The sequence below is a fragment of the Maniola jurtina genome, chromosome 13 (genome assembly GCF_905333055.1).
Source record: "Maniola jurtina chromosome 13, ilManJurt1.1, whole genome shotgun sequence".
In the NCBI taxonomy this organism is placed as follows: Eukaryota; Metazoa; Arthropoda; class Insecta; order Lepidoptera; family Nymphalidae; genus Maniola; species Maniola jurtina.
This window is the reverse complement of record NC_060041.1, coordinates 6,381,246-6,392,319: the sequence shown is the minus strand read 5'-3', so window position 1 is coordinate 6,392,319 and position 11,074 is coordinate 6,381,246. Positions and strand designations below refer to the sequence as shown.

The window sequence follows — 11,074 nt, the reverse complement described above, 5'->3', positions numbered from 1 at the left end:
GCCTACCGTAGATATACTTACGAGATAATTATAGATTTGATTTAAAACCAGAACGTTGTTTTAATCACACCCCGGAATTAAGTACTTGTCGGCGGCGACGTCAGACAGGCGCGCACATGCCAGTCGATCGAGGGGCACACCACTGGATTATAGTCCTGATCATAGCGTTTTACCTAGATATTATACCAGATTAAAATAGTGTTTACTTTAAAAATAGAATGTTCAAATCACACCCCTCGCGGAATTTCTTCTCTACGGTTCACATCACTGCGTCTGACAGGAGCGCACATTTCACCTGATCTAGGAGCACACAGCTAGATTCGAGCCCTACGTAGATATATCAGATAATATAACGTTGTTTTGAACGCATCCCTCGCAGAATAGTCTTCCTTGTGTAAAGTCACAGCATTTTTTTTTCTCTCTCGTCTGGCTTTACAAAAATTTGCCAATGTCAAGTTTGTAGTTAATTGTAACAAGTTAGTTAAACTATACAAGTATGGACCCCATCTGTGCCGGCGCTCGCCGACATACGCACGACACCCCCTTAGAGCACTTTCCAGTCAGGTTTAACAAAAAAAATACTCCAAAAAGGCAGAGCACGCCCGCCAGCTAACACCAATACAGATGAAGTCAGTCACAGCGTTTGACAGGAGCTGCACACATTTCACCAGATCTAGGGGCACACTGCTAGATTGTAGACAGGTTTTGATTATAGCATATTACGTAAATGCACCAGATAGTCAAAATTTTTATTTTAAAAATAGAACGTTGTTTTAATCACCCCCTTCGCGGAATTTCTTCACGGCTGTGACGACAGAGGCACACCGGTAGATTCTGGCTCTGTTCTGATCAACATATTACGTAGATATCCAGATAATCGTAGTGTTTATTTTATAAATAGAACGTTGTTTTAATCACACGCTTTGCGGAATTATTGCTTCCCGGCTGTGACGTCACTGAGTTTGACAGGCGCGCACATTGTACTTGATCGAGAGGCACACCGGTAGATTCTAGCAGCTCTGTTCTGATCAACATATTACGTAGATATCCAGATAATCATAGTGTTTATTTTAAAAATAGAACGTTGTTTTAAGCGCACCCCTCGCGGAATTGCTTTTCTGCGGTGACGTCACTGTGTCTGACAGGCGCATACATTGCACCTGGACCTTATTGAGGGGCACACCACACAACGCTAGATTGTGGCCCTGTTTTAGAACGATTGATTCAATTTTTGCACATTTAATGATGAATGCAGTTACCTATAGATACCTACTGTTATGTTCTGTGATCTGTAGTAGGTACTCTATGTTAATTCTAGTATGTAGCTACACTATGTAACCTGACAAAACAGATACTTAAATGTTTGTTTATGGAAGGTATTTAGGCGGTAAAAGCCTAGGGCTGAGGCTATAGTCCAACCGAAGTCTTTAACCACTATTACAATCTTCGGTAGACTATATAGCCTCTCATTCTGAGAGGAGACCCATGCTCAAACAGTGGGCCGTCGAATGGGTTGATATTATTTAGGCAGCCTTTCCACCATAGTTGCAAAAGGTTGCGAAACGGGGGATGTGTAGCGAGACTTTTTGTCAATTTTTATCATCAGAACTAAAATATTGCTAAGCTATGAAACTGAAGAATCCTTTTGAAGGGCTAACACATTCTAGAACATAATACCTACACGCACGGACATTCCCGCACGGAAATGTAAAACTATACTTTGGTTTAAATAAATAAATAATAATAATAATAAAAAAAAATGAAACTAGAAGTTTCTTCAAAGGAATAGGTATAAAAGAGAGATTGTGCAGATATACCTAGGGTAGAGATTCTATAAGGATGAAAAATTGGAAACCAGTAGAAGTCTACAAGTATTAGGGCATTTTCATTTTAAATGGCACATTGCTGTTTTGGAGGTGTTCTTTCCAATGCGCAATTTAAATAAATATTTAGACATTTATTTGTCAATGGATTTGTATAATTCTTGATACAAATCTACTTCAGCGGGTAGGTAGGCATAAGGAGAGACGGAAACGAAGTCAGATACCCGTTGACGCCTAACTGTTTGTAAGCTATAAAATACACCACCCAACTACGAAATCCTAAAGGAAATTAATTTACTCCTTACATTTCGGAGCTTGAGAACGGAATATAATATTTATCAAGGGGCAAGGCTACGCTGAGGGCGGTTTCATATAATTCATGACCGCTCGCTGCATGGCTACTCAACAACGCCTCTACTTTCCAATAATTTATTTTCTAACCAAAAAGTTAGGAAATATCTAGGACTAGCTTTTGCCCGTGACTTCGTTCGCGTGATAATAATTTATAGTCTATAATTAGTACCAACTCGGGGATATGGAGCTATTTATCAGTGAAAAAAAATTCAGAAATGGAGGCGGTGAACTTAAGTTCCGGAGATCCGTTACCTAAACACAAACTCACATTAGTAGTATGTAGTAGGTAAGTAGTAACTAGCTGATCCGCCCCAACTTATTCCATGTGTAATTTTTGAAAATATGCAAAGTACTTTCTTAGTAGGGGTTTTGGCATCAACGCACCACGTACGTTATGTGATATTGAGAAACTATAGATATACTTAGATCAAAAAACTTACCTATCCTCAAATAGTTAAGTATTTGACTTTGGAAATAACAATGAATTAGTCAGTAGTTCTACTGACTATGGTATACCTACTTAGCATCATGGTATGGGACCTCGCACCGGAAAACGCAGCATTGGCAGAGCCCCCATTTTCATTGAAGGAATCGCAGGAAGCATTAAGGTTCTACACGAGACCTAGTCTTAGACCTAAGTCTAACAGTGGACTTCTATTGGTTGATTATGATGACCTTCCAATGGTATCAACCAGTACCTATGGAATGCATTCAAAAGATTTTGAAAGCGAAAAGCTGCGTCTAACCTAAAAAAAGTCAACTTCGCCGACTGCCCGTTATTTTCGTTGTTTATTTTTTTAATTCCAACTGGGCGTAGCGGTCATTACGTTCGAGCTGTCACTATGCAACGACTGGTAATATTATGCCGCCCACCAATTCCACCTATTCTAGAGATACGCATCGGTGGCCGGCACGCCTACACAACAAATGAGTGCAGTGTTTTGATCACGCGAACAGAACTAGGAAAAACTTCAAAAACTGTTAGGCAGCTGCTTATGATTAAGGGCCCTGCATGTGGAGTGTATGAACCGTGTAGCAAATGGTTAAAACGCCGGCCTTCTAGTCGGGGTGTCCGGGGTTCGATTCCGGGCACGAACCTCTAACTTTTCGGAATTATGTGCGTTTAAGCAATTATAAGTAAGTAGGTATAATTTTCTTTAAAGGTGAAGGAATACATAGAAACCTGCATGCCTGAGAGTTTTTCATAACGTGCTCAAAGGTGCGTGAAGTTGCCAATCTACACAATATGGTCAGCGTGGTGGACTTTTATAGTTAAACGCTTCTTTTTTTGAAAGGAGAACCGTGGTCAGTAGTAAGCCGGCGATAAAGATGTATACGTAAATGAATACCTAATGTCGAATAAATAAAAACTTCTAATATTGGTCTTTAAAAACATTGCACAATATAAGTAGGTAGTAGGCACCTACCAAAAAAATATTTCAATGAACATAATAATAAATCTTTAGGTAACTGAGGAATAAATTAATTTTATTTGTACGTATGATCCGATGATTTTCTACTGATCAAGATTTCATTGAGAACATTGATGTAATGGACTCTGTTTTCATTCTAAAACAATTGAATTGGAATCGAACAATACCATGAGAAGCAAAATGTTGGCTGAAAACGTAAACATTCTCATACTCAGCTCTTATAAAGAGGTGACAATTCTTATTTGGTTTACACTCAAAATGTCACCTGTGCGCTTTGCAACAATTTTTATTTCATACCTATTTTATTGCACATTATGCGAAGTGATAACAAAAGAAATGGTAGACAAGAATCGTAATGCCTGTATGAAAATATCGAAAGATCCTTTTTTCGATATAGATATAGTGGTAGGCAAACCATGGAGGATTTATTACACTTGGAATATAAAGTTGGATACAAAGTGTTTGGACATCATTTTCAGAAATGCTACGCAAGAGGTGAGGATAAAACGCCTTTCCCAAACTACATATTATTATTATTCAACGTTCTTAAGTAGGAGGAATTACTATGTTTTACTTTACTTTTAATTTTTAGTCATATTCCTCAATAATTCCTCTTTTCAATAATTATACAATGGTAGCAGTTCTCTTGGGATAGTAATGTGGTGGTTTTCCTGATCCTGTCGCATACAACTTGATTAAGAGAAGCAGATTTCGACTCTTAGGTTTTATGTTAGTGATAGTTTTTTTTATTAGAGATGTATTTTTCAGAAAATACCGGTCATCCTTTTTATTAATTTAATAATCAATTCCTAAGGACACATTAAAACTCTTTTTCGAGAGCTTACATTATTTTCTATGTTTTGGTACGTAGCTAGGTACTTAGGTACCTACTACTGGAATATTTATGTAGATAATTTATAATAAATATATCAGATACCAAAATAATTACTATTATTATCTAATCCGCTCTTGCAGTAGATAAGAATGTAAGCAGCGCGGTGTGGCGGAGGACTTTTGACATAGTTCAAGGAGAAGGCACGGGTTTCGAAGGGTACTTGCAACTTCGAAAACTGTGCAATTTCCGTGATAAGTTCTATCGCGGTGCGCTTGAGGCGTTGTCGATCCAGCGATCCGTGTTGAACGTAGATGTAAAAGTTTACACCATAAAATTGAAGATGGCGCCACATATACTTCATATCGCGCTGTAATTTCGTGTCTTTTTACTATGCTTATACGTATTGACTGACATACGGTAACTTTACACAGATAGCTTGCGATTCATAACATTTGAAACGTATTTTTTTGGCAGATCGCATTCTCTCATCGAGAAGTTGTGATCTTATTAAGACAACGTAGTATTTACTATTTATATTTAATAGTTATTTGTTCAACAAGATAGCAAAGCTCATTTTTGATGCGAGTGCTTAGTTTGCATCCTGAGCGGGCGAAGGACGAGGCTGAGTGTAGCGAGGGGTTCAAAGACACAAGAAACAAAAACTTTGCTATCGTGTGCTTTGATACATACAACTTTTCACCTCAATAGCGAAAAAATACAAGATGTAAGAAAAAGAATTATTTATTGAAACACTAAGTAATTTTTATATTCATGTACCTATATTAGGTACGTGTTTTAATGATAAAACCAGTTTCTGAGTCTTCACACCTCTAGCAAGTTTCCAATCGTTAAATAATTCATAGGCTTTCAAGTATTTTTCACGCGACTTTTCTGGGACAAAGTTTAATTCAGCGTTGGACTCCTTTCGTAATTGATGGTGTTAAATTATCACTAGAATTTTGTTATTTTTAATAGTTTTATTACGAATATCTATAAAGAAATTAGATAGGTATGTAGTTATTAAATTAAAATCGGTTCATTAGTTTAGGAGCTACGATGCTACAGACAGATACACAGATACACACATCAAACTTATAACACCCCTCTTTTTGGGTCGGGGGTTAAATTTGACTGACTAATCTATCAACGCACAGGTCAAAATACCTACTGCACGGATTGGGCTGTTTGGCATGCAGATATATGATGTAGACATCCGCTAAGAAAGGATTTTTGAAAATAAGCCATGGACATAACCTAATTTAAAATATGTTTTCAGATAATTAAGAGAATATGGTCGGATATGAATGAGTATTTGGAGCACCAGCCGTATTGGGAAGCAGCTACTCTTCAGATGTCCATTAGCTCTACGCAACAGGAGCTGCTGCTGTTTGCTGACCAGGGAGCCGCTGGGACATTTTTGGCTGTACCTAACATTATTCGGGATTCGAGTTAGTAGATACTTTACACTAGGGACTTAGAATAACAACCCGGTCTGGGGAAAAATCTAGCGAAATTTCCCTGCAGTCTTAATAAAGGAAAAATTAGGTACGTAGCTTATATTATTAACGTAAAGCTGGGTCTAGAAACCAAAAATATAGGTATAATAAAACTCCAGAATCCAGATAGGTACCTAAAGCATGAGCCTCGATAGCTCAGCGGTTCAAACCCCACCCGTTGCACTATTGTCGTACCCACTCCTGGCGCAAGCTTTACGCTTAAATGGAGGGGAAAGGGGAGTATTAGTCATGATAAGCATAGCAAATATTCTAATTTAAAAAAAAAGTACTTATTCTTACAAGTGATCACATATTCGTCCCCTCGTGTGTTTGACATAATAGGTATATCTACTTACTACTTACGCGTAGCGACACAGACCTTTTAACCCCCGACCCAAAAAGAGGGGTGTTATAAGTTTGACGTGTGTATCTGTGTATCTGTCTGTGGCATCGTAGCTCCTAAACTAATGAACCTATTTTAATTTAGTCTTTTTTTGTTTGAAAGGTGGCTTGATCGAGAGTGTTCTTAGCTATAATCCAAGAAAATCGGTTCAGCCGTTTGAAAGCTATCAGCTCTTTTCTAGTTACTGTAACCTTCACTTGTCGGGGGTGTTATAAATTTTTATTTTACACTTGTAGATATTATTGCGCGGTTTACGCACCTACGAGCGTCGAGCAAAGTGAAAGTACGCTCTATAAGATCTCAACCTGAGAACGAGGGAATAGAGTGTGCATCTGTGTTTGCGCACCTGTTGACCGTTGTGACCGAAATTCGTTCGGAAAGAAATTTATTTCAACCGTATTGTATTATTTTCTTCCAGATCCAAAACCAATGCGCAAAGGAGTTCCACTCCTGAAAATCCAAATGAAGTTAGTCCGCGGTGGCAAGTACCTGCTGTTCATGGACTGCCACATGGGCGCCGCGTCGTTGGCAGCGCGGCCGGGGCACGAGATCTATCGCACGGAGATCGCAGCTGAAGCAAAAGCTTTGGACCTCGGAGCCGGCTATCCAGCTTGCATCAACGAGAAGAACAATGATGAGCAGTTCTTCCTTAACTAGATTCAGTTTTATTGTACCTATAGTTGGATATTTCAGTAGGTTAAGTAATATGTAGAGGTATATTAAATTAAATGCAAAAGTGCTCTGTATTTATTCATTTTGCGTCCATAGAATGTAACAATTTTTTTGTTCCGTGTAAATAATATGTTCTGTAATAATTTATGCTCATATCATGATATTTTTAACTAAAATTTTCTAAATAAAAGAAAAGAATTAAGTACATACTTAGTAGCAGTTCGAATATTGTTTAAATAACTTTTGGCAATTTGTTTATGGGTAGGTAGATCAAACAAAATACTATACAAATATTATTAATTATACTTAAGTCCATGATGGCTGGGAATTAAATTGATATAAAATACATAGAAGTTCACTTTAAATCTTTATTCAAGCTTCACAATATGCAGTTGAGCGCCAGGAGGGTTTTCGTTAAGGTGATAAAACAGGCACCATTCCACACCAAAGAAGCTAGCAGCCTCAGATAATCTTAGGGTTCGTTTGTATAATAGTGCTTATCCTTATTTTAAGGTTCCGTGGTAGAAGTGCTGGTGTTAAGCTATCAACAAATAAAAGAAACTATTGTAATACACCACATATAAATTACAGTAGGCAGTCACATTATATTCTCTAAGCCTAGCACTTACCCCTTCTATTTGTCCACAACACAATATCCGGACTAAAAGACCAAAAGCGAACTGATATACGTGGACTGACAATTAAGTTCCAGGAATTTTGTAATAAATTAAGAATAAATTAAAAATTGACAAAACCAACCTTAGACACCTTCGCAGTAGTCCCCTCCTAATTCTATGCACCGGCGCCAACGGCGCTCCCACGCTTGGAAACAATTTTCGTAGCGTGCTTGAGGAATCTCTTTCAAAACTCGCGTCGTGGCCTCCTTCACCTCCTCCCCCCGTGATGAATTCCCTTCAGGTGATTTTTCATTTTTGGGAATAGAAAAAAGGCACGCGGGGCTAGATCAGGGCAGTACAGGGGGTGCGGCACCGTTGGAATGGAATGTTTGGCTAACAGCGTACGAGGAATGCGAGGGAGCATTGCCGTGGTGCAGCGTCCAACCATTGGGCGCCAAGTCGGGGCGAACGCGAAACACTCTGGACCGTAAACTCTTTGAAACTTCAGTATAAAAGTTCGCATTGACCGTCTGGACCGTTTCGCGATAGAGCAGTGTGTGGTCGGGGGGTAAGATGTCAAAAGCATCTTCGTAGCATAAGTACCTAGCTACCGCAGGTTGTGCGGGTTTCTGCTATGACTGGCAGTATAATTTCATGAATACATTTTAATTAACAAGTTACTTAATTGACAAATACATTTATGTACATAGGTACCTACCTACGGCATAATTACCTGTGTATTTAATAACTAATTTGTCTCAGGAAATTCTCTCCGAGTTTATTCAACTAATTTGTTCAATTAGCTCCCCATTAGGAATGTAAATATTCAAAGCTTTTGTTCCGGGCCTCAGGGTGCCCTTAACAATTGCTGAACCTTAGGAAACAGCACTTTAATATTTACCTTAAAATTCTTTTGGTACTTTTCAAATGAAGAAAAAAAATTTTAAACAATTCCTACTAATATTATAAATGTGAAAGTGTTTTTGTTGTGAAAGAAGCATATATACCTATTGGTGAACATTTCTGATTCGAACAGCTAAGGTGTGGAATGCCCTTCCAGCATCCGTGTTTTAACCTGCACCTGTACTATAACTTGAATACCTTCAAGGCAAGAGTAAATAGGCATCTCCTAGGCAAGCGCTCTCCAACCTAAGTATAGACCTCATCATTTGCATTGCTCTGTTTTTCAGGCGGATTATCGTCAAACGCAAGCCTCTCACCCAATCAAATTAAAAAAGCGTGTCTGTCTGCTTGCATCTCTATGAAAGACATAGGCCACTTTTCCCCAGAAAATAAAAGAGTTCCCACGGGATTCTTAAAAACCTAAATCTACGTTGACGAAGTCACAGGAATGGATCTACCTATTTGGTACAGAGATAGCTTGCACCCTGGAGATGGACACAGGCTACTTACTTATCATTTTTATCGCGGAAAATCAAACAATTTTCACGGGATTTAAGAAAAAACTACTTAAATCCACACCGATGAAGTCGTGAACATCAACTAGTAGAATATAGGAAAGGGAGGCGGAAAGGTGATTTTACTAGGATTCATCGTCTCAACCCAGCGCTGGCCCACTACTGATACTTATTACTATACGCATGGAGCTCTCCTGCTCCTCCTTTGGAAATTCCACTCAAGTGAAGCCGGGCCAAGTAAGTTAGTTTTCCATATAAAGTAATTTTGATACCGTAACAAAATATGACTCGTTAAACTTAAAACAGTGCCGTAAATTCGTACACATACATAGTAACATACATCGATGATAATATACGTGTATTTTAGAAGTTTATATACTAACCGTGCTTAGCTATCGAGTTTATGTTTATCTACTATTTTTGATAATAATAATTTATGGCTAGACTTTAACATGAGCATAGAAATTAAGCATGAATTGTTAACCATAAGAGGCGACGTGATATTAGCAAAGGTTTCACAGTGTAAGTTAGGAAAATTTTATCAATAACCAAAACAAAAACTATTATGCAAAAAATAAATGAATGTCCGTATTAGAATGTACAGATAAAGCCCTTTCATATGACTCCCCACTTGATATAGTTATCGTACTTTGAAAACTGTAAAACTTATTCTTTTATGATCACATTTTAATATTTTTTGTGATGTAATCACAAAACGGGTTTGGGATTTTTCCTTTTACTTGTGTTATAGGTACTTAACTGCCACGTTCATGATAGGGCAACGGGAAGTACCCTATATAGGTTTCTTGACAGTCAGACAGACAACGAAGTGATCCTATAAGGATTCCTTTTTTCTTTTTCAGGTACGAAACCCTAAAAATAGATCAATCTGATCGTGCGTCGGGCCGGTTATGAATTAATGCATGTATCTTTTTGAAAAACACTTATCCGCGGACAAGGGCCAATTAGGCTATTTGTAAGCAAAAGACCTGCTATAATTCGTACACACATACATTATTAACTTATCTAAAAGTTCAGCATTAACAGCAAACTTATCAACATACAAAATGCAAATCCAATCTTACGCGGCGATGTACAAAACAACATAAAACCGCTCCGAACCTTCGAAAAACGATTAAACATTCAAAATGAGGTTATTTAGTTAAGTTTACAACGACGTTTACTATCTAGACCGCTTTAATGGCTAGGAAGCGGCGTGCGGTAAAGAGCGGCGATTATACGATTACATATTATGTTACTTGGCCGTCTGCCTGGGATATAAATTATATAAGTTATGGGAGAACTTTTTCTGATGGCAACCTCAACTTCGAAGAGAACGCTACTATCCGTTCTCGAATGTAAAGTGGGAAAATCTTGTCAAATCTTAATTATATAGGTGCATAAGTACATCAGCAATTTATTAAAATATCAAGTAAAACTTAAGTAACTTAAAAAACCTACTTATTTATTTTGTTCATAAAAATAATATGTTACGCCCTATTTCTATTTCTACAAATTAAAAACTAGCAATTTTGAAATCTTCCTTTGAATTATTATTTTTATTTATATTTTGACATAAAATAATATTAAATGCATTGAAATTAATAAAATTTTTCAAAGACTAAACGCTTCGTGATGATGCGGCTTTGGGTGGAGCTCATGCCTAGATGTTAGAAGTTGCACATTTACTCTTGAATGCTGGCAGGTTACATAATATTAGGTATAAGTAGGTGGAAAGACAAACAGAAACCAGATTTCAAGCTTCTTAAAAAATCCGTAAAACCAATCATTTCTGTCTCACTTTTAAAACAAAAAAGTGAAAATTTTAATAACGGTCAATGGTACGGGCTACGTAGGAACTCTACGCGCGACGTTTCCGTAAAACTCTACACTTCTATAGGTAATAATATAATTATTTATTAATCATTCATGCGTGTCTTTCTAAAATATGTATTCACGTTTGAGCGACGATTGAATATTTTTACAAGTTTTTTCTAATGTGTACATAACATCTTTGACATCA

At 37.5% G+C, this 11,074-nt stretch overlaps 1 protein-coding gene across 1 annotated transcript; it reads left to right on the top strand.

Moving 5' to 3' along the window:
* Positions 1-3,861: 3,861 nt before the first annotated feature.
* LOC123871387 lies at positions 3,862-7,083 on the top strand. The gene is made up of 3 exons (XM_045915172.1): positions 3,862-4,105; positions 5,722-5,893; positions 6,763-7,083. The coding sequence occupies exons 1-3, from the start codon at positions 3,869-3,871 to the stop codon at positions 6,999-7,001; spliced, it is 648 nt and encodes a 215-aa protein (XP_045771128.1). The 5' UTR covers positions 3,862-3,868; the 3' UTR covers positions 7,002-7,083.
* The last annotated feature ends 3,991 nt before the right edge of the window (positions 7,084-11,074 follow it).

Coding starts and splice junctions, on each gene's coding strand:
- LOC123871387 (XM_045915172.1), top strand. CDS start 3,869: ATGTCACCTGTGCGCTTTGCAACAATTTTTATTTCATACCTATTTTAT. Junction 4,106..5,721: donor TCAGAAATGCTACGCAAGAG/GTGAGGATAAAA, acceptor ATATGTTTTCAG/ATAATTAAGAGAATATGGTC. Junction 5,894..6,762: donor TAACATTATTCGGGATTCGA/GTTAGTAGATAC, acceptor ATTTTCTTCCAG/ATCCAAAACCAATGCGCAAA.